General features: G+C 37.1%; 1 protein-coding gene across 2 annotated transcripts; it reads left to right on the top strand.

Moving 5' to 3' along the window:
* The first annotated feature begins 366 nt into the window (after positions 1-366).
* On the top strand, positions 367-23,640 carry LOC126811993 (2'-5'-oligoadenylate synthase 1). Of its 2 annotated transcripts, none has more exons than XM_056098795.1 (6): positions 367-432; positions 10,590-10,803; positions 11,955-12,246; positions 13,694-13,860; positions 14,191-14,357; positions 18,384-23,640. In XM_056098795.1, exons 2-6 carry the CDS (start codon positions 10,591-10,593, stop codon positions 18,523-18,525), a joined length of 981 nt encoding a protein of 326 aa, XP_055954770.1. In that variant the 5' UTR covers positions 367-432; position 10,590; the 3' UTR covers positions 18,526-23,640. The 2 variants fall into 2 exon arrangements, with proteins under 2 accessions (XP_055954770.1, XP_055954769.1); XM_056098794.1 differs by lacking the exon at positions 367-432 and adding an exon at positions 9,298-9,484.
* The last annotated feature ends 1,158 nt before the right edge of the window (positions 23,641-24,798 follow it).

Genomic DNA, 24,798 nt, shown 5'->3' on the forward strand with positions numbered 1-24,798 from the left:
AAATACAATATGATATAGACCATTGTGACACTGTATGATATTTCAAATTAAGTTGTATAATTTTTTCATTTAAATCAAAGTTCAATATGGAATAGATCAATAATGAACACTGTATAGTGAGGTGTATGCTTTAAACATTTAAACAAAATTCAATATGATATATAATTATTATGAAACACTGTATGATATTTAAGTGTAAGTTGTATTAATATAATTCTTTCAAATAAAGACTAAATATGATATAGATCTATTATCAATCACTGTATGATATCTAAAGACATGTTTCACACTTTAATCATATAGCCATAGTTCAATATATAGAACTATTGTGCAAAGCTGTGTGATATTTGAAGGTAAGTTGTATAAAATCATTCTTCAAAACAAGCTTTAATATGGTAGAGACTATTATGAAACACTATATGCTATGTAAAGGTAAGTTGTTTAAATCTAATTATGTAAACAAAGTTCAATGTGATATATAGCTGTTTTGAATATTGTATGCCATGTAAAGGTGTGTATTGGTCTAATCATTTAGACAAAAGTTCAAATATGATATAGAGCTATTATGACACTGTATGTTATTTAAAGACAAGATAAATAACTCTATTGAATCAAAGCTCAATATAACATAGAAACTATTTTGAACACTGTATAATATTTACAGGTAAGTTGTGTAAATTAAATCATTTAGATAATGTTCACTATGATACAGAAACTAGTATGAACACTGCATGATATTTACAGGTAAGTTTGATAATTTAAAACAATGGTCAATAAGATATAGAACTATAAGTATTTGGAGGTAAGTTTAATAATTTAAAACCATGTACAGTATTAAATTATGAAACTGTGTAACTATTTAAGGTAGGATGTATAAATTTAATAATTTCAGACAATGTTCAATATGATATAGAACTTGTTTGATACACTGTAAATAGTTAAAGGTAAGTTGAATAAATAACTCTATTGAATCGAAGTTTAATATAACATAGAAACTATTTTGAACACTGTATAATATTTACAGGTAAGTTGTGTAAATTAAATCATTTAGATAAAGTTCACTATGATATAGAAACTAGTATGAACACTGCATGATATTTACAGGTAAGTTTGATAATTTAAAACAATGTTCAATAAGATATAGAACTATAAGTATTTGGAGGTAAGTTTAATAATTTAAAACCATGTACAGTATTAAATTATGAAACTGTGAAACTATTTAAAGGTAGGATGTATATATCTGTAGGATATGAATCTCACAATAATATCTCTCTGTCTATCCCCCTCTCTTTCTGTTAATATAAAGAAGCGGTTCACATACAGCTTAGAATTTCCAACCACTAATAGTAAGTGTGGGAGGACCGCATATCACGCAAAACAAACCAGGTCTGCGGACAAGACAAACTACATAGCCATTCCAAGAACGAAACACGCATGTAACAAAAAAAAAGATAGATATAATCTTATTTTTGAAAAAGTTTTCATTTTACGAGCATCTGTGATTGATAGATGTAAAGGAAATATGCAACCAAAAAAAAAACTTTAGTGAAAAATTATTTGTTCTGAATTATGTAGATGTTCAACTTGAGTGAACAGCTTTGTATTCTGAAATATAGAGGAATAATAATAATAATATTTTGAATGGCTTCGGCCTTATTTTGTTAATTAGTTGATTGTTATCTGTTTGTATATAACCTTCTGTAACATGTTGATTGTATCATTGCTTGATAACGGTGAGAGTAACCTCATTGAAACGTTGCAGTTAATAAACCTAGTGAATGTCATCCATAAAGCTGTCTGTTATCCTTAATCATTGTTTCACGTTAATTGATTACAGTTGATTAGCAAGTGTGACGTGGTTGCAATTTGTCCACACGGGCATTTAATTGGTGTATAGGTGTGGTCTTTAATTACGTTTATTGTTTTAAGTCTCATGATGAGTTTGCATATTTTGATTGAAGGGTGATTGATGTAAACCTTGTCGACAAGATTGCTATCAATTTGATAGCGATGACTATTTTCTTGTTTTAGACGGGTTTTCCATGCATGACATTTAGTAAACTTGAGGTCAATATATACAAAATTCATAGTGAAACCATCAACATGGATTAAAATAACAGTAACAAAAATAATATAAGAGGTAAAGGATATTGAACAAAAACAACAAGCACAACAAGGTAATTAGCGGGCTGAATAAACTCTAATACATGAGTAGGGGGTTATTAACTATTAAATTACTAAAGGGTGCTATGAATAAACAGGGTAAAGCTGATTAGACACAGATAGTGAGGCCATATGCATGAAATTAAATATGATATGGATTTATAAATTATAAAAGAGTCTCGGTATACACAGCTCAGGTCGTCGTGACGTATCATTTGTTTACTTTTATTAGTAGGCGCTTGTTTTATCGACAAGCCTATTAGTAACTAAAACACGCTAGAACCCTGCCAGATTTAGAAACAATTTTGCCGAGTCGAATGTACACGGTGTTGAAGCAAATTTATAATTTATTCTAATTGTGTATTTTATTCAATTATAAAATTCTACTGTAAATGTGAGCATATGTATTATAATAACCACGCAATAAAACCACCAGAAGAATGGGAATTAACACTCTTATTCGTTCGACACTATAAGAAGTCCAAGTTCCCCAGCCCCGCCTATCAAATTCAAGTTACTATATTTAGAACTGTCCTTTGACAGGTCATGGGCATCAAAAGCGACTTCCAGTAGCCCCTTGTGGCACATACAGTACGACACAAAGCTCTATAAGTCTTTAAGAAGATGGTATTAAATTTTTATATTGTACATGGTATTCAATTTCGAAAAATCTCCTATAAAGAAGTATGGAACATAATTTTAAGTTGTTACACATTTGGAAGCATAGGAGCTTTGAAGTGTGACGTATTTCTAGTGTCTATTTTTACCTTCGGAAGACTGGCTTTTACTCCACGTGATTAACATGGTAAATCTTACAGAAATCAACGTTTTCTGTCTGTTTCTCTTTAAAGAAAACGTATTCTTGAATGCCACTCTTGTTGCAATAATACCATATGTTTGAATTTTATTTCAAGAATTCGTTTGCGCGTAAGTATCTTTAGCAGTGGGAGGAAACCGAAGAACCCGGAGAAAACCCACGAAGTTGGACAGGCGACCCTACTCCTTGTCACGTACATGCGGGGAATCGAAACCACGCCGATTGACTCACCAATAGACCTTCGATCCAACGCGCACACGTTAACCATTCGGCCACCCGAACCCCCTCTAATAAATAATTATGTATATAAATCCATCGAGTCAGTAGCGGATTATAGCGGAGGCGCCAGAGGCGGCCGCCTCGGACCCGAAAATAAAATTGAACATCTCCAACCATAAAACTGAATAAAAACGCTGAATTTGACGAAAAAGTTTGATAAGGACCCCCTGTGCCAGAAGCCCCGGGTCCAATTGAGGGGTCCCTTTTCTAAGAAATAAACGGCTTCGAATTAGGCCCCGAGTCCAATTAAATGGTCCCAATTCCAAAACAAAACACCAGTGCAAGATAACCCTGTACATTTGTCCTGTAGTAATCCAGGTTCGACACCCCATCATTTATCCGTGCCGTCATTCGTTTCATTAGCTTTGACCAACGCACCGCATTAGGTGCACGTGTAGTGCGCTGAATTCGGCGTCTGGATATTCGTCCGCCTTTGTTATGATGACTTTATTGTCAGATATCGAGTTGACCAAACTGTAAAGAAGAGAGTTCTGTTTCCGGTCTAGTGTGGATCGCGAATCACCTGCGTTCCTCTAAGAGTCCATCAGTAAATATTTCAAATAATGTTTACGGGGCTAAGAACAAAAATTGAAGCCTTTGTTTTGCTTAAAGGAGCTAAATCGCTAATATTTAGGACCTAGAAATTGACCCAAATGGGTCGAAACGCATATAATAATGTAATCTGATTGTATATAAACTGATTTACATTCAATTGTTTCCTTTTTGACTGTTTTCAAATCAGTTATGTCTAGCGAAATACAGCATGTGTCTCAACCATATAGCAATTTCTAGCGTCTGGTTATTCCAGTCTATTAAGCAGGCTCTCCAGTTGAATATGTCTAGCCTCGTTCTTTCTGGTCACTTGTTGCAAATGACGCTAAAACGCACTATGGTACACGATTCGTGTACCAATGGTAAAATGTTTATTTTGTCTTAAATATTGGATATCAGAAGCCTGCCTTTTCCTGGTAAGATCACAACATCAATGTTGATTTGAATTGACAAATATAATTCGTATTTTCAACGTGTAAGACTTTGGATGATATTGAGTTAGAGACTTAGCTACTTTAATTCTTTTCAAGCAAATTTACCCAACAATTGAATAACTTTTCACTTAATCTCTAGCATCCTCGGTATCCCCTGTGATCTCATTCCGTGCTTCCCCACTATACCCTGGGTTTTCCTATTGGATATTCGTGTATTCAGATCATCTACCCGCGATCGTAGCTTTATTCTACGAACCAATCAAATTCCAGTTTACAAACCAATCTTAGCCTCACTGTTTACGTTCACAACACTATGGCAGCCTGTCCGCTCGCTTATGAGAATGTTTGCAAGAAATTTTGCACTCAAAGAGACTAGAAATCTGTTTTTATTTCAGTTTTTATGTATTTAACGATTGTTTTTATTGGTCGTTCTATTTGTCTTTACTACTCTAGGATCTGGAAGAGTTGTTATATAACCCGCGTTCTGGTTGATGTGAAGGATTAGCCAATGAAACGGCCTATTACAGCGAGTTCTTGGCTTGCGATGCACGGAACTGTGGGTATCCTACTAGAAACATAAACACTGATTGGTTAATCAAATGTCTGACGTCAAAAGCCCGTCGTTTGACCCTTGACGCTACCACTGGCCAGATCTGCATGTAGTAGAGGCCATCGAAATTATACAAAAACGAAATATAGATCTATGTTTTAAACAAATTGTGACTGGTCGATAAAAATAGCACAATCATCAAGGGCATACAATTTGAATGCGTGTCTCGCCATGGATGAACCCAGGGGTTAGTACAGTGGAACGGAATGCCCTTGCTGCAGCCTACATTAGTCAAGTTGGGTAGAAGGAGAGGGCGTTAAACCCAATGTCATTTGTTTTTGACAGATTTAGACAACGAAATCATCGGTTCCAGTTGTATATGTAACCCAACAGGAAAAAGCAAATTGCTGAATTTTTGCGCCAATAAACTATTTGAACAATGGTCTAATAGCGGGCAAATTTACAGTAGCTATGGTTAACAGCAAGCATGCACGAAGGTAACCTATCTTAATTGCATATTGCACGCTTTATGGTATTATTCTCTGAAATTATTTTTAGATCGATAACCTTAATAACCAACATAATACGTTTCTTTGGTTATTATATTTATTGCAAGAATGCCTCCTCAGTATATTAATAAAAGTTTATTGCTAACATTTCGTTTAAATTAGGGTAAATAGGTAAATTTGCATAATGTACTAAATAGGTATGGCTTATTCAAAAAGCAGACTTTTCTCAATAACTTTACATACAAGTGTCCAAATTTATAGAAAATGGCGTCATTAACCATGGTTATGGTGGTTAGGAATCCAATGAATACTACTGTAATTCAATTAGTCCATTACATAATCTGAAATATGCAAATCAGGCGATTGCGTCACCGAAATTGCGCTTTTTAGCACCCCCAAATGACTTTCGTTGAGCACCAAGACCAACATATTATGTCATAAATATGGTTCTTTGTTTATTATATTTATTGCAAGAAGGTCTCTTCAGTATATCACTAAAGGTTTATTGTCATACATTTCGTTTAAATTTATGTAAATAGGTACAGTTACATATGACAATTATCTCAATAGCTTCTCAACAGAGGGTCTGAATGTGACAGGAAAGCCGGCTACAACCCCATGCAATTCACAATTTCCCATTATAGCCCGCATTGTGAATGTGTATTAAGATGGTATACTTGTATACATGTTATCTAATTATCATTAACTATTATACACGTGGAATCTTCAAGAAGAAAACCCTACATATGGAATGCCGGAGCTGCTTTAATCCTATTTGATTACTTGACAGGTCAACACTGGATTTTTCTTTGCATCTGTTGTGCATATAATTTGGATAATTATAGACAAAGAATATCAATTTCTCATTTAGAGTAAAATCTGACGATTGGCTTTCATTTGCTTAAACTTTAACAATAACATATTACTGTAATAGCTAATGGAAACTGACGACTGTGTTATTTGTAAATAGCCTTTAGATAATTGACAGCCAGCAGTCAAGCTGGGTAAAAAGGGAACCCAGGGTGTCATTGAAGCTAGTGATAAACGAGGAAAAGATGTGAGGACTCACATAGGACAGGTTGTACACACGGAATGCTGTTATGTGTTTACTAACCCAACGCGTACTAGTTCTGACCTGAGGAAAACAGTTGTCCCAATTTCACCCTCCTCAATTAGCTTACGTTCGGAATCGTCAACATTTTGTTTTTGAACACACTGCCTGTTATGCAGTCAGCCGACGAAATATGGGAAAAAGAGGTTTCGATGTAATTCCAGTAAGAGCTAGAGACTTTTAGTCAACTATTGTAAAACAATGTGAGTTGAGAAATGATGAAAAAGCCAAAGTCAGTGTTTGGTAGAATTCAATATGCTCAAGATCTGCATGCCAAAGATGCTGTATATCACCAGATATTGTCAGTATCCCCAGTGTGTCTAAGCGCTCGAATCCCTATAGACAAAAAGAATCCATTCGAAATAGCGCTTTCATTGAGATTATGAACTATTTTCAGGAAAACGACGGGTTGTCTGCAAGATACCAATTGCGAACCTAACAGCTTTGCGCATATGAAGTCCTAATTCAAAGAACACATTGGCGATAAAATCATGATCATTGAGATGAATGAAAAGTCAAATGTAGTGATATTTCGTATTAATGCTTCATTCCTCCTCCATGACCGAAGATAAAATGACTCGGAATCAGAAATTTTGAGAATAGTAGAGACTGCAGTCCAAACTCAAAGAACACTTATTTGGTGATAAGATCATGATCATTGAGATGAATGAAAAGTCAAATGTTTTTAAAATTAAAAACGATATTGCCCTGGCACTGGATAGGAATCTAGCCGTACATTTAGTACTTCTGGACCTCGGTGCTGCTTTTGATACTATAGATCATAGTATTTTATTTCAAAGGCTGGAATGTTCGGTTGGGATCTGTGGTGCCGCACTGTCATGGATAAAGTCATATCTTCAAGATAGAACACCGAAGGTGCAAATAAACAGGTATGTGTCCCAACCCTGTGCTGTTAGGATAGGTGTTCCACGAGGATCTGTATTGGGACCTATATTTTTTTCTATATATTCTTCCGATTGGTCAAATCATAAGAAGACATGGGGTACAAAACCACGGCTTTGCTGATGACACCCAAATAGATGACTACTTTCAACACAACAACTATCTTGCTTCCAAGGATTTTATCAGTAAACTAGAGTCTTGTCTTAATGACATTCGAGGATGGATGACCAGAAATAGGCTAAAAGTTAACGATGACAAATCCGAATTTCTTGTCATATCATCAAAAATACAATCCAGTAAATTGTTTAAAGCGGATTCCATTCTGATCGGTGATTGCTCTATATCTCCCAAGAAGCAGGCTAAAAATCTGGGCTATGTTACCGATGAATTTATGTTCCCAGTTCCCCAAATCAACAGTATCATACGGGAAATGCATCATCAAATGATACCGACCTATTGGTGTTGCATGCTTCTTTACCATCTCGATACGACCGGTCATGAAATGTATTTCATGCCTGAATCAAAGAAGGATGCAAAGAAAATTAGAACATGGAATATCAAACAAGCTAAACAGACATTAGGACCAGACATATGCACAAACATATTGTTTGTCCACGCTTTGCATGGTTGTGATACTACTTCTAGAGTACATGGGATCGGAAAAGGCGTGGCTCTTGGCAAAGTAAAACGTGTCCAATTCGTTGAGATTACAGAGGTATTTAAACAAGACAATGCTACTCAAGATGAAATAATCAAATCAGGAGAGAGGGCTCTCTTTGCTGTATGTAAGTCAAAAGGTTACCAAGAGCAACACCTATGTCGAGGTTAACAGCTTGCCTCCGACGTCTGCAGCTGTTCGGTATCATAGCCCGCGGGTATACTTTCAGGTTAAGGAATGGAAGGGGGTGCAAGACATTTGAAGGCTAAGGAATGGGGATAGAAAAACATTGAGGTTTATTTAGTACCCCTGAAAACAGCTCAGCCACCACCACGTGAAAGGCTAGAACGACTGTTCTGATGTATCTGTAAGATTGGGTGTTACACTTGTAAAACAAAACATTGACTGGTCTGCACATTGGACGTAGCTGTAGCAACTCCCCAAAACCAGTTTTAGACAACTCTGATGATTAATTTTAATAATAATCCGGGCTATGTGAACCCCCGCCCACCACAACCTTGGTGAAAACAGTGCAGCGGTACTAATGCAATCAATCAAATCTTGTCCATACTGATGTACAAATACTTTTATTACATTCCTTGACCATGCTAAAATAGGTGTGGAAACTTGATTTTTCAGGTTATTGCAAATGTCTTTTGTGTTTTGAATAAAAGTGTGTTTTTTTAGTAATGGCCGAGGCGTCTAATTTGCATATTCTTTATTATGCTATATAACAGTGCTATTCGTCTAGTGTTTTTCAGCACCCATGACTCTGAAGTTATCGGTGTATAGGTATTGCTTTCATGGAGCTAAGTCAAACAATTTCAGACTTAGGAGAGAAAATAAGTTTTTCACTAATGGCGGCTGCTAATTTACATATTGTGCATTATATAATAGTATAATTATATTCTAAATGTGTTTATTTGCTTCCATGGCCACGACAACATGGGTTTAGATAAAAAAAAACACCAAATGGGAACATTTTATAGCCAAGTCATAGCATAAAATCAATATTTTTAAACATGAAATACACTAATTTGACCCCTTTCCACCAAACATATTTTGGAACATTTTTGGGGTGTTGTTTAGGGGATTATACTTTAATGCATCCCAGTTAAATGTTCTGTATACCGAGCTCTATTTCCGAATTTAGCGTCTGAAAGGTCTATAGAGCCATTTCCCGTTTAAACTATGATGTTAAACTCAACCCCATTATTTGTCACGTTTGCTTCCTGGAAATTCCCGATATTGATTTTATAATCAACCAATTAAATACATGGAATTACCAAGTATAGTTTTAGGACTTATGTAAGCAGGTATAGGATGGTACATGGAAATGCCCAGTATATTTTTAGGAATGCTGTAATCAGGTAGTATAACCAATAAACTGCCTTGCCTAAAGTGATTTAAGCAGGTGAACTAACTAGTTTTAAATACACTGTATTGCTGAAGTGATACGTTAATGGTTATTTATAACCGGTGTTCCAATCTGTGGCTATACAACCAAGGTAAGTGATCTTTCTCGTCCAACATCGGGATTCAACCCCTAACTAATGAGATATTGGGAAGCCGATTTAAAAAGTCATTGATTTGATATCCCGTGACAAAAATATTGTTTAAATCTTCTTGAACAGATTTAAGAATCTGTCATTGAAATTATTAAAGCCAAGAATCATTGCAGATTTCGTCATAGGTCAGACGATTTAATTAACTCTAACCCACAATCTCGTCAACATTATATCTATGTTCTGTACACATTTTAAAATAAAGATATCTTAAAAGTTAATTTTAAGCTTAATAACGGTTAGGTCTAAATATTAAGGCCACTTGCAGATTTAGTCAAGATCACTAGATGTTAACTGGGCTAACCCTAACTCCTACTTCCTAACCCTAAAACACAATCCTCGGCAACAATCACGTGTCGTAACCCTGTTAAGGATGTGTTATTACTTGGAGAACAGAAGCTTTATATGGTATTTCCATTTCATAATATTTCGTGTTCGATTTTAGTCTTATAACGAAAATAATGTAATTTAGTCCTTGACCCCAATTGTTGCACAACATATGACGTAAAAGACCACAGCTTGTGACATTATGAAAAGATTGTAATCGATTTACCATTATGTATGGTTTAATGATCGAGAGAGAGACAGTGAGTAATATATTGATACTGCACGAGGCGTTAACCGAGTTTTGTTTCAATATATTACGCAATGTCTTTAGCTCGAGACCATTAAACAACATAATTTACAGACACTATCCCGCGCGTGCTTTTCAATGAAATACGTCACGCAAGTCCAATATTTCATCTAGTATAGATAATATACGATTGGCAAGTTTCCCGTACATTATTGGAAATAATGATACGCCAACACCAAAGGGTGACGTCACATCTGTATTTTAATACCACTGAATGATACATGATTTTATCATTTTTCGACGCATTCGTTTTAACGTTTCACGGGTTTGGTCTGTATCTTTTTGAAAGACTATTTGATCATGTTATAAGGGGTATTTTGTGTTTAAAAGACCATAGGATATTTCGTCAGTAAAAGTCGATTGCCTTTAAAAAAGAATATTGACCCGACTTCACCTTGTTTTTGTTGCTTTTAGAATGTCGTTAAAAAGCTATTTACCGGATTACAATGGATCGGAAAGTCTTGAAAAGTTTGTTCAAAGATGGCTTCATATTCCAAAAACATCTGATCGACGATTACGAAAAGAACTCCATCGTATTTTCATTTATTTGCATGACTTCCCAGCTTACTTCAATTACGGAAATGGTTATACAAGAAAAACGAAAAAGACCATCAGTATGATTGTAAAGGTATTATAAACAACTACACACCGTAAAGGTGATATGTTGAATACATATGTTAAAATGGTGGGGAGCCGCGGTGGCTCAATGGGTAAGAAATTGGCTCGCTAACCTGGACGTCTCGCTAACCTATGAATTGTGTTTGGCGTGGCATTCTCTTGTTTGTGATGCAGGGTGCAGGGCTTGACAAGGCGAACAATGTCCAGTCGTTCTGGCGTTCCGTGAACACATTGGTGTGCATGTAAAAGAGCCCTTGGCAGTTGAAATTAAAAAAAGTGTAGGTTATAGAGCCGCTGCCATTTCCATCATAGCACAATGTATGTCATATTCCCGTCCTCATTGGCCCAGTTAATGCAGAACATTAGTAAAAGACGTCGGTTCACAAGGGAACGTAACCGTTTTCACAGTGTCATTGCGAGAGAGAGAGAGAGAAGGGGGAGAGAGAGAGGAGGTGGGGGGGGGGGGTAACGGCCACGCGACACAAACTAGGTCACCTAGGTCATTTTGGCTCTATGATATGGATCAATAATTAACTTGCGCGTATGGGTCTTTAGCTGTGGGAGGAAACCGGAGAACCAGGAGAAAACAAACGAGGTTGGACAGACGGCCTTACTGCCTTAAAATTACTCCTTGACAATTTCACTTCAATAATTCGTTTGCGCGTACGGGTCTTTAGCAGTGGGAGAAACCCGGATGTCCCGGAGAAAACCCACGAGGTTGGACAGGCGACCCCCACGTTTTGTTCCGTACAAGGAGAAATAGGAACCACGTCACCTGATTCAATGACAGACCTTATCATATAAAGCGATCGCGCTTAACCACATAACCATCCAACCCTCTGATTATATAATTACGATGATCGGAAACTCGCCATTCTACAATAATGCGCATGTCTGGGCTATCAATTGCTGGTTCAAAATGGTTAAAATCACTTATTCCTGAATATTACTGAAGATAAAAAAAGTGCATTATTTAAGAGCTAAATCTGCCTATTACAGATCTTTATGTTGCCTTCAAATGTTATATAAACTATTATTTTTCATTATCTATTTTTGAGCTATTATATCAAGAACACAAAGCTCTTTATCTAAATCTTACAAAATGCATCTTTAAATAAGACAATAGCACAATAGACAATGACGTCATTCTGTCTTTTAAAGGGTGGATCCCTTGGTAAGGCCACAGCTGTCCGAAGAACCGCTGACCTAGATTTGATTGTATTTTTCAACGGTTATTCTTCGATGGAAAAATTTATAGAAGATAAAACAAGACCTGGTGGAATTCTCGATAAGCTCAGTGCCTATCTGACTGCAGATGACATAGATTCAAAGCACTGGATAGCGGAACCAAGGTCGGGTCAATTCCATATTACACTAAACATGGAAGCGACGGAAACTAGGTATGATATTCGTGTCGAAGTTCTACCAGCCATTAACGTCATTGGATCAAAAAGTAAGTTAATTTTCTTCTTCTTCCCCAAGAAATCTGTCAGAAAGGCACTTACAATAGCGCACATATCACAGCGGAGCGGAACAAACGAAAACGAAAAATCTTGGACAGTCAGTCGGGATATTTATCGGAGACCCATGATTATTTGTTGTGGATGGAAAATGGTTGCCTTATCATTTTTTAAACAATCTCTAAATAAAGTTTAATGTCCACTCGACACAAACTAGGTCATTTCAGGACTAACATATGGTTCAGTTTTATTTCAATAACTCGTTTGCGCGTAGTAGGGGCCTTTAGCAGTGGGAGGAAAACGGAGGACAGACCTTATGATACAACGCGCACGCGGTTTTTGTTTGGCCAAACACCCCCCACCCACTCCCACCATAGTTCGGCATATGATGTGTAAATGACGGGAACTGTGTAAGAATCTGTAATTGCACAGCACTAAAGATAAGACACAAAGCCTTTCTGTTTCCCTGTCATAATTGGTATAAACAATATTTTATTCGAGTTCGACATGTATGCAATACGGATTTAATGGATTTGAAAACAAGCCCAAGCTTATATAAATTTATCTCCATGTAAATTATACATTTCAATATACAATTACTAAAATGTATAAATTTCAAAGGTATATCTTACATATTTACATTGATAAATAAATAAATAAATCATATCATTAAAGAAGCTAAGTCTCTAACTCAATATCATCCAAAGTCTTCGACATTGAAAACACGAATTATTTGACAATTTAAATTTAAATCAACATTGATGTTGTGATCTTACCGGGAAAAGATGGGCTTCTGATATTTAACACAAAATAAACCTTTTACCATTGGTACACGATTCGTGTACCATAATGCATTTCAGCGCTTTTTGTAACAAGGGACTCGAAGAACGAGGCTAGACATATACGGTGACGTCATATTCTTATTTGGAGAGGGTATATATTATAATGTTGTGATACTCTGATTTGCATAATTTGGGCAGTGCAGAAATTAATGATCGCTGTCTTTTTGGATATGACCACATCTGCATGTCGGATTATCAGAAATATGCAATAATAATCTATGGAACTTGAGAAGTAGTTAGACGGTGTGCCATTGAGTCAACTGGCGTGGTTTCAATTCCCCGGTTGTACGTGACAAGGAGTAAGGTCGCCTGTACAACCTCGTGGGTTTTCTCCGGGTTCTTCGGTCCCCCCCCCCCACTGCTAAAGACTCCTATGCGCAGGCGAATAAATGAAATGAAATTGAACCATATGTTAGTCCCGAAATTACCTAGTTTGTGTCGCGTCGACGTTTAACCCCTCCCTCTCTCTCTCTCTCTCTCTCTCTCTCACGGTTAGCCCAGGCTGCAGTGGTTTGTAATCAGCGATTCAAAAAATGGCTTAAGGATACGTCCAATTCCATGCTCCTGCTTTCAATTATTATTGTTGATAATATTTTAGTATACGAAGGATGTAATATGGATCCGGTGTATGTTGACATGGCACGTAAATCCGAAGAAATACGGGAACACTACTCGACTTGTTTGGTGCAGAAGCAACGACAGTTTGTGAGGAAACAGTCATCAGGAGTTAAAAACTTGATAAAGCTTATCAAATATTGGAAGAATGTAAGAATACTTTCAAAATATTTTCGCCACTTTTCTTCATTTTCAAGTCTGGGAGCCATAAGGTTCAGTGAGTAAGACGTGAGCTCGCTAACATGTAGGTCCCGTGTTCGATCCCGGTGTTGGCCTAAAAAATTCATTAGGATATTTCCGGCGTTGTTCTCCCTTGTCAATGATGCAGGACAAAAGATCTGACAAGGGTAGTCGAGTAAGAGTATGTCCTATCGCGTACGCCGGGCACTATTTCCGTCATAGCACACTGTATGACGTGCGCTTGTCTTTATTAGTCCAGTCGATGCAGACGCTAAACCCCAATCTGATTTCATTTTCTAGGAGAATGATCTGGAGATAAAGTCGTACATGTGTGAACTGTTGGCAGTTCATGTTGCAAGACAAGGATACCACAGCATGAGATCAGGGTTCCAGGGAGTTTTGGACCTGTTAGTCAACTATGATTCTCTTAAAATCACATTTTCTGATTTTTACCAACCTATGAAATGGTAAATATACATTGTGTCAAGGATAATTTGTATATAATGTTATTAGTAATATGCCAGCAACAATATGTGAATCTTAACAATGTCGAACTTTCGTCAGGAAAATGGGGATAATCCGACGATATGCTCGGCCGGGAACATATTTTGGATTATGTACTCGATCAGGAAATAGAATTGCATTGCATTGTCCATACTACTGACCACCGTGGTACCAAATTCAGGAATTCATCCCTTGGACTTTGTTACAGTAGTATTTATAAAGAATGTAGCATACACCCCAACCCACGGAAGACTGAGAATGACTGTCATTAGGAATATTCTATTGCAATACAAATGACTGCTATGGGATGCTTTTAAAACTATTTACTGAGTATATTTGTTGGCTCAAAACAAAAAAGACGCGTAAAGTACGCACGCAGTAAAGTGCACAACCGACAACGCGACAAAGCAAGCATAGGGGATGCAGTTTGCATGCGATAAAGTAATTAAGGCAGGGGATGCAGCTTGCGTGCGATAAAGTAATGAAATGAAATGAAATGGAATGGGGTTTAACGTCCTACTGTTCTGCTCCTATACTGGGCTAATAAAGACGGGCATACGCCATACAGTGTGCTATGAGGGAAATTTTGCCCGGGCAGCGGCACTATCGCCTACTCTTATTACGAATTCCATTTGCCAAGGGATCTTTTACGTGCATTCTAATGTATACACGGGACCTCGGTTTTTCGTCTCATCAAAAAGACTAGACAGCTGTCCTTGTCAGGCCCTCCGTTCTGCACCACTGACAAGGGGAAACCACGTCGGAAAATCTAGATGAACTTTCTCGGCCAATGCATATGGAAGTATAACGTTGCCAATATTATTTCATTGTTTACGGTGCAAACTGCAAATGTCAGTAGTTCAAAATACGTATTTTAGTTTTACAATTTGCAATTTCCATTGCTCAACAATACCAATGCCACGGTGTTAAAATACAGAATACACTTTTCAATAATACAAAATACAGTAGAATAGTTATTTTGCACATTACACTTTTGCATTCTGCATTTTGCATAATAGACAAATGCATAATAGAACCTTGCATAGTAGAACATATACCTTATATTGGATCTACGACGAACCTCATTTGCATACGGAAAAAAGTCCGGACTATGACGGAAATTAATGATTTACGCGATAAAGCCATAAGGTCGTCTGGATACGAAATGAAGTTAGCACATATTCCTAGCGCCAATAAAAACCTAGATATAATTATCACGAAGATAATTGTTACCTTTATATTAGAAAACGACATATTAATGCAAAGTATATAGGTAATAGACCCCCCCCCCCCCCGATGAAAAAAAATATACTATTACCGTAAACATACTAAAATATCGCACACTAGGCTAACTGAGCACGCAGAAAAGGGGGACGTCCACGCTGCGTCAAAACGCACCGAAATCAGCTTTGGTGGCAAAATGTGTTTTTTGTTTCATGGAATCAAGGGATGAATAAACTACTAGAATACAAATTTTCAGAAGCTTCCTAAGCTGGCTTTTAGAGAAAGATCACCGTAAACATACTAAAACCATGGGGGTATCGGGTTAGGGTAGGCTCATCGCGCACACAATAACTTAGAAAATAGCTTTGATGGCTCCAAAATCTTTATTTCACCAAATCAACAGATGGATAAGATATGAACAGGCCAATTTTCATTTACTTTCTATTTTGGCGTATCGAGTTATACCACCGCAAAGTTCCCAGCACCTGAATTCGAGGCGGGTTTCGCGGGTGCAATAAACAAATGGTACGTCCACTAAAAAGCACTCCAAACTGGCCTTGATGGCAAAATGTTTTGTATTTCACAGAGTCAAGGGATGAATAAACTACTAGAATACAAAAATCCAGAAGCCTCCTATGCTGGCTTTTAGAGGTATATTACCGTAAACGTACTAAATATGTGAGGGAATCGGGATAGGGTAGGCTCGCTGCGCACACAATAATTTCTAAATTAGCTTTGGTGGCTCCAAGATCTTTATTTCACCAAATCAACAGATGCATAAGGTGTGAACATGCCAAATTTCATTAACCTTCTATGTTGGCGTATCAAGATATACCACCGCAAAGTACCTTGCACCCGAATTCGAGACGGGGTTCGTGGGTTCAATAAATAAGGGGTACGTCCACGCTGCATCAAAAAGCACCCAAACCAGCTTTGGTGGCAACATGTTTTGTATTTCACAGAGTCAAGGGATGAATAAACTACGAGAATACAAAAATCCAGAACCCTTTTGTGTTGGCTTTTGGAGATATATTACCGTAAACGTACTAAATATGTGGGGAATCGAGTTAGGGTAGGCACACAATAACTTCTAAACTACATTTGGTGGCTCCAAGATCTTTATTTCAGCAAATGTCTTTGAGGGAAGGGGGGGTCTATTACATATTATTATATACTTTGCATTAATATGTCTTAAAATGTTATTTACTAATATAAAGGTAACAATTATTTTCGTGATAATTATATCTAGGTTTTTATTGGCGCTAGGAATATGTGTGCTAACTTCATTTCGAATCCGAGTGCTGGAATACGGGCGAGAGATTCTGCTCGGTTACTATAACATTGTTTAACCTTACCCAAAAAAGGGTTTTCGAGACCTGTCAATTAAATAAGATATTCAATTTAATTTTTAACAAGAAATTGATTCACTTGAAATATCTGGGGGTTTTTACCGATGAGAACAAATAAGAATAGTCTCGTTATACCAGACTATTATCTTTCAGAATCCTCTAATCGTCGAAATGATTACATTATAGAGCCTGGACGTTGAAGACTAACAAAATCGAGTACTGTCCCCTTCTAATGACCGCGGCCTTATGGCTTTATCGCGTAATGTTCCGTCATAGTACGGCGTACATCCCATATAAGGTATATGTTCTACTATGCAAGGTTCTATTCATCCTCGGTTACCCAGTGTACTCATTCCGTTCTACTCCACTATACCCTGGGTTAATCTATGGGGGAGAAACGTTTTCAAGTAATCCGCCCTTGATGATTGTGCTATTTTTATCGACCAATCCCATAAATTGTTATTTGAAAAGGAAGTTGGCAAAGGTAAGTAACTCTCATCGGACAAGGTTAGGAGTTGGCCTATTCTAAATGCGTAATTATTAACAACCAATTATATATTATGTTAATGATGACCAGAAGTTCATATAATAATGTAGGGTCATTAGTTTTATTTAGAATCGTTCGTTCCCGGAATTTTATGTCCACGTGATATCGTAGACAAGTTATTGTGAATCAAATTGCCAAGTTAGGTTCAATAAAAGAATGACATATTTCAGACAAAGAACGAATAGTAACAATAATAACAAAAGTCAAACACATAGATGTTATACATATTTAAAATCAGCGAAACATACTACAGATTTTGATAATACAATTAAATATAAATAAATTATAAATATATACATTATTTACATAAATCATTCAGTAAATGGACATGAATATGGTTATCTACCCTTATAAAAACGAAGGCGAAACGATTGGTTTGTAAACTGTTTTCTGATTGGTTCGTAGACTGTAGCTACATTCTAGGCCAGGGCAGATAATTTGAAATCGTGGAAACCCTATGGATTAACCCAGGGTATAGTGGAGTAGAACGGAACGGGTACACTGGGTAACCGAGGATGGGTTCTATTATGCATGTGTCTATTATGTAGAATGCAGAATGCAGAAGTGTAATGTGCAAAATAACTATTATACTGTATTTTGTATTATTGAAAAGTGTATTCTGTATTTTAACACTGTGACATTGGTATTGTTGAGCAATGGAAATTGTGAAACTAAAATACGTATTGTGAACTACTGACATTTGCAGTTTGCACCGTGAACAAGGAAATAATATTGGCAACGTTATCCTTCCATAAATGCAGGGATCGAACACCCGACTTCCAGGCTAGCGAGCCAGCGTCTTAACCACCTAGTCACCGTGCTCCCTGCGATATGCTGAAATTATTATTTACGTTTTGTATTAATTTCAGGGAGAAATATTTTCCAAGGTCGCCGTACGTCATTGATCCAGCAAACCCATTCCAAAACACGTGCATGGAAAATATCACAGTGACTGAAAAGAAGGAAATAGAATCCTGCGCAATGAACACACGCGAATGTCTTAATATGTAATTGACCCAGTTAACATTGATGGTTAGATTTACGTAAAGTTTACGTCATTATGGTTAGATTTTGGTTAGCGTCCAATAATGGTAAAATTCTTTGGTTAAATTTACGTTACTTTTACGTCATAATGGTTATGGTTACTTTTACATCAGAAAATGACGTAAATGTAACGTAAACTTTATGACGGATTACTAACCAATTTTTTTCGCTTTAAATACTTCTTGATTAAATAACATTACAAGTGTGTGCACATTCTAACAATTGATAAATAGTTGGAATTCAGACATAATAATTATATATGTATTATTGGTTTTAATTCTAACGTTATTCTAACGTAAATTTTACATCAGGTTTCTAACCGTTAGTTTATGGTTAGTTTTCTGACGTAAGTCTAACGTTAGTTTTCTAACGTTAATATAACGTTAGTTTTCTAACGTTAATATAACGTTACTTTTATGTCATAATTTTAACCGTTAATTTAACGTTAGTTTTCTAACGTAAATCTAACGTTAATTTTCTAACATAAATCTAATGTTAGTTTTCTAACATAAACCTGATATTAGTTGTATAAAGTAAAACAAATGTCAGTTTAATTTCATGATACTAACAATTAAATTACTGTCATTTTTTATCCTTAGTTTTCTTACGTAAACAAATGTCAGTTTAATAACATGAGCACCATTTGTAATGAAGCGACTCGATGAAGAAGGCTAACCATATCCCACAGGAGAATACTGGTGTGGACTAGAATAAGCAGACGCCAAAGACTGTCATTCAATTTGGGCTTTTTGCATATTTTGTCGAACATAATTGATTAAAATATACAGTAAAACCAGATAAGACTGAACTTTATTCAGTTTATATACATTCATGTTATATTATTATATGCCTTGCTACCCATTTTTGTCCATTTCCAGGGGCCCAACAATAGAAATGAAATGGGGTTGAACGTCCTACTGTTCTGCTCCGAACTGGGCTAATGAAGACGGGCATGTGCCATACAGTGTCCTATGAGGGACATTTTGCCCGTACAGCGGCACTACGACCTACTCTTATATCGAATTCCAACTGTCAAGGGATCTTTTACGTGCACACTAATGTGTCAACAGGACCTCAGTTTTTCATCGGATCCGAACAACTAGACAGGTGTCCTTATCAGGCCCTACGTCCCGCATCACTTTCTCGGCCAATGCAGGGATCAAACCTTTTAACTCCTTTAAGAATTTCAGCCTGTAAGCGACACATAAAGAGAAAAAGGAATGAATGAATGACCTACTCTCATTTCGAATTCCAGCTGTCAAGGTTTCGTTTACATGCACATGCAACATGAGCACAAGATCTTGATTTTTTGTCCTATTTGAAGGACTAGACACTGTCCTACATTACAAACAAGGGGAAAATTCTATACCAGGATCGGACCCCTCGTTAGTTAGCCAGTGTGTTAACTTGAAAGTTAACCATTAGCCATTCAACCACGCCAGTGTGCTACAAGGGAGTTTTATCCGGACAGCTGTGCTAAGGCCTACTCATATATTGAGTTCCAACTGTCAGGGGATCTTTAATGTGCATGCCGATGTGTACATGGGACCTCAGTTTTTCGTCCCATCCGAAAGACTAGAAACCTGTGCAGTGCACAAACACATTCTCCTTATTATTCCTGTCTGTGACTACAGTAACTTGATATTGTACACATTGGAGTGCACGTAAACGATCCCTTGGTAGTTGGAATTCGATATAAGAGTATTCTGTTGTGCCGCTGCCCGGGCAAAATTTCCCTCATAGCACACTGTATGGTGTAGGCCCATCTTCATTAGCCCGGTTTAGGAGCAGAACAGTAGGATGTTAAACCCCATTTCATTTCATTTCATTTTGTGTACATGGGACCTCAGATTTTCGTCCCATCCGAACGACTAGACAGCTGTCCTTGTCAGGCCCTCTGTCCTGCAACACTGCCAAGCAGAAACCACATCGGAAAATCCTGATGAACACTAGCCAGTCAGTGGCTCCGGGGTCATAAATGTAGTGCCACAAAAAAAAAATTTGCAGTTCACAAACACATTCTCCTTACTATTTGAGTCTGTGACTACAGCAACTTGAAAGTAGTCCAATTAATAGCCTTTTTTATGTGGTTTTGCAATCGAAATCAAACCTGAGAGGGAAAACAAATAATGATAATACGTGAAAAAGTGTGGCACCATCCAAAGGGAGAGTGAGAATGAAATGGGGTTTAACATTCACTCGACACAAACTAGGTTATTTCAGGACTAACCGTAGGGGTCTTTAGCAGTGGGAGGAAACCGGAGCACCCAGAGAAAATCCACGGGGTTGGACAGACGTCCCTACTCCTTGTCATATTCAACCCGGGAATGGAACCCATGCCAGTTGACTCAATGACATACCTTATGATACAACACGCATGCGCTAAATCGATGGACACACTAGCCGAATCGTTCGGCTGAATGGGTGGACACACTAGCTGAATGCTTCGCCCGATTCAACCTGTCGGTTGCATCACCTTTCACGTCACATGATTAAACATGGCGGCGTCTGTGTCTTTAATCTATCATGTGACTTCTCGATATGAGTGGTGATTGGCTAATGAATTCTATATTCGGCCGAATGCTTCGGCAAAGCGAACACACCAGGCGAATATAATTGATTCGGGCGAATTATTCGGCCGAATGACAGTGGACACCGAATCATTCGGCTAGTGTGTCCACCGCCTAACCATTTGTCCATCCGACCCTCCGCCAGTGCGTTACCAGGGAGTTTTGTCTGGACAGGAGTGCTAAGGCCTACTCTTATATTGAATTCCAACTGCAAGGGGATCTTTAAGTGCATGCCAATGTGTACATGGGACCTCAGAGAGAATGAAATGGCATTTATCATCAACTCGACACAAACTAGGTCATTTCTGGACTAACATATATAGTTTAATTTTATTTCAATAATTCGCGTGCCCGTAGGGGTCTTTAGCAGTGGGAGGAAACTGGAGGACCCAGAGAAACCCATGAAGTTTGACAGGCGACCTTACTCCTTGTCATGTACAACCAGGAAATCGAAACCACGCCAGTTGACTCAATCATACTTTATGATACAACGCGCACACGCTAACCATTTGGCCATCCAACCTCGCGCCAGTGTGCTACAAGGGAGTTTTGTTTGGACAGCAGTGCTCAGGCCTACTCTTATATTGAATTCCAACTGCCAGGGGATCTTTTATGTACATGCCAATGTGTACATAAGACCTCAGTTTTCCGTCCCATCCAAACGACTAGACAGCTGTCCTTGTCAAGCCCTCCGTCCTGCACCACTGACAAGCGGAAACCACATCGGAAAATTCTGATGAGCTTTCTCAGGCAACACTGTGAGCGAACCTGTGACCTCCAAGCAAGCCAGCCAGTGTCTTATTCACTTAGCCACTGTGGCAAAGGGGTCATAAATATAATTCCACAAAAAAACCTGTGCAGTTCACAAACACATTCTCCTTACTATTCGAGTCTCTGTGACTACAACAACTACTCGAAAGTAGTGCGAACTGTAAATTTTATTTTGTTAAACTATAGTAAGAAAAGAAACATATTGAATATGCTTGTCAATATTCTTTCTCTGTCAGAGCAGCTAAAAGGTGAAATTGTCTTCCAAAAACTCTTTGTGAGTCCTCTTCCATCCAAAACTTAAAAAATCATTATTTCAAAAATGGTGTTGAGAGAGAGAGAGAGAAATGGGGTCTTTGGCAGTGGGAGGACCCGGAGAAAACCCATGAGGTTGGACAGGCGACCCTACTCCTTGTCACGTATAACCGGGGATTCGAAACCACGCCAGTTGACTAAATGACAGACTTTATGATACAGCGCGCGCACGCTAACCATTCAGCCATTCCCCCCACCCCACCCCACCATCCAACCCACCAAAAATGGTGTTGAAATGGGTGTTTTTGTGAATGCGCTTAGAAATACTCATGTGTAATGAAGTGCTATAATTGAACCATAATAATAATATAGTAGGCCTAGTGGACTCCTCCGTCTCATTTTGGTTGAATGTTTGGAAATTTGATGGCTAATTAGATTTAGGACACTCTGGCATATTTTCTAGGCTTGGCTTCATGTGGCCTGTTTTCCATGCATACAAGAATTAACCAATTAGAAGTTAAACAAAATAAAATCTGCTCCAAAATATTACAATACCTTTTTTTATTTCATTGCTCAAAACACCTTTACAGCCTGAATGTTAATTTTGGGGCAGCGTTTAACTGCATGGGTGGTAATTGAATTTATTAAATAGACTAACTTTTGCACAATAAGTAAATATAAATTATCTTAATACCCCAACTCAGACAAGTTAGTGGCCTTTCAAACCAATTTAAATTCGGTCAAAATTTGTAGAAATTTAGATATTATTTTATTGCATGTGTGTACAATTTGTTATGTGTCTAAGCTCTGTTACCACAAAAAATATATTTAATTTAGTCCTTATAGTAGATTCTATCACACGTTTGAAAGTTGTCCAACGGTCGAATAAATATGTTGTAGTTTGACCTAGATAAATATAAGACTGGGAAAATAAATATAAAAAAATTCCGACATCTTAAAAGTAGATACCTATATTCGCAATGGAAATATTATTTTAAAAATCGGGATTATTTAATTTGATACAACTGAATAAAATGGCTCTAGTCGATCTATTTAAAAAAACATCAACCAAATATACGAGTTTGGCTACTGCCAGTGCAGTACTGCATCCGTCGTGATCCGAAAAAAGCTGTACGTATGTATATTATATCATGTGCATGCTTATAAAAAGGCCTCTGAATCATATAATAATTTCTTCAATTTAACTATTCATAGGCCTAAAATATTACGTAGTTATAGAATATATATAAAATATTGAAGTGCGTAGGCCTACAGTTGATAGTCGCATAGACTCCGTTATCTACGTATATGATATATGCCGCCATTTTGGGTCAAGGTCAAGATAAATTACAGTCAATACAAATGAATAACTACATCGATAGATTATTAAATGTAATTTCTATTAACTGATTTCAATGTTAGGTGGTCTATGTTTGTTGTCTTTTTCAGTATATTGTCCACATTGATTAAACTATCATTATTAAAATCATTTTGATTCTTCTATATTTGTACGTACTTTTTCACAACTCTGAACCCGGAAGCGAGGTATTCTGGGAAGGTTATTTTAAAGATGGCGGGCGTTTTGGAATTTATTCGTGGAGTGCATGAGAAATGTTCAATATACAGCTACTTGGATTACACAAACAGAGAAAGATAGATTATACCAGTTAAATTGAGAGGTTTTATTTGAAAGTAAGTTTTTTCTTATATCCCCGACTGCTGATATACACGTATACTGAGACTACAAATTCAGCGATATGAAAAGAACTTACAATACAATGTAATAGTAGTAAAAATACTAATAAATACTATTCACACAGATGTAAAATTATTTCTGTCCTTATTTTTCTAATTTTTCACCGTAATTCTTACTTCTGTAAGACGCCAGGTTACGAAACAGTTTGCTTTTGTGAAAAAAAAAAAATTACTATCAGGTTATTACTGTACACATTTTCATTTTTACTTAATTAATAATTACTTAGACCTTTTGGACTAAAAAAAAATATGTCCTCACTACTCAACGCTGCAGGCTTTGGCACATGACATTTTTACTTTCATAGCATTGGCAACACTTTAATCTCAATCTTCTCTGATTCTAAATAGCAGAAATATAGCAAATTCTTCTGTAACACTGTAATCAACCAGAACGTAATTCCAAACTTGACGTCTCCCCCTTGGACCCCGGCTGCTATTGCTTTTCATCAAAAATCTACCTGCTGTGCATAACTAAAGTTGACTTTTGAGCGCACGACAGAGAGTCTGGAGAGGGCCAACGCCAGTCTCTGCAGGCTGGGGCCAATGTACAGTCTTTCGAATGGGACAAAAAACCAAGGTATTTTGTACACATTGAATGATAATTTAAACCTAATTTCATTTTGATTTTGGAGTATAAAAGTTGCTTTAATTGAATTTTTTTTTGTTTTTTTTTTTACAGATCCTATATTTGAGCACCATTCATGGCAGTCATGTCGAGGAAGTTATAAAAAGGTTGATAAGGGCTTTGTATATGGAAGCTAGATGACATTACTACTTATCATACACAACTATTTGTCACATACCGACTTGGGATTGAAACCAAGCGACTGAACTCAATAACACTCCTCAATAACACTCGTCTATGAAACCACCCAGATGGCAAAGAAATAAA

This window comes from Patella vulgata, chromosome 2 (genome assembly GCF_932274485.2).
Source record: "Patella vulgata chromosome 2, xgPatVulg1.2, whole genome shotgun sequence".
NCBI lineage: Eukaryota > Metazoa > Mollusca > Gastropoda > Patellidae > Patella > Patella vulgata.

What these genes read in the sequence shown, in the direction of transcription:
- LOC126811993 (XM_056098795.1), top strand. Translation starts at nt 10,591, where the DNA reads ATGTCGTTAAAAAGCTATTTACCGGATTACAATGGATCGGAAAGTCTT. An exon ending in CCATCAGTATGATTGTAAAG is followed by an intron (nt 10,804 to 11,954) that starts GTATTATAAACA and finishes TGTCTTTTAAAG; the next exon opens with GGTGGATCCCTTGGTAAGGC. An exon ending in TTTTACCAACCTATGAAATG is followed by an intron (nt 14,358 to 18,383) that starts GTAAATATACAT and finishes TATTAATTTCAG; the next exon opens with GGAGAAATATTTTCCAAGGT.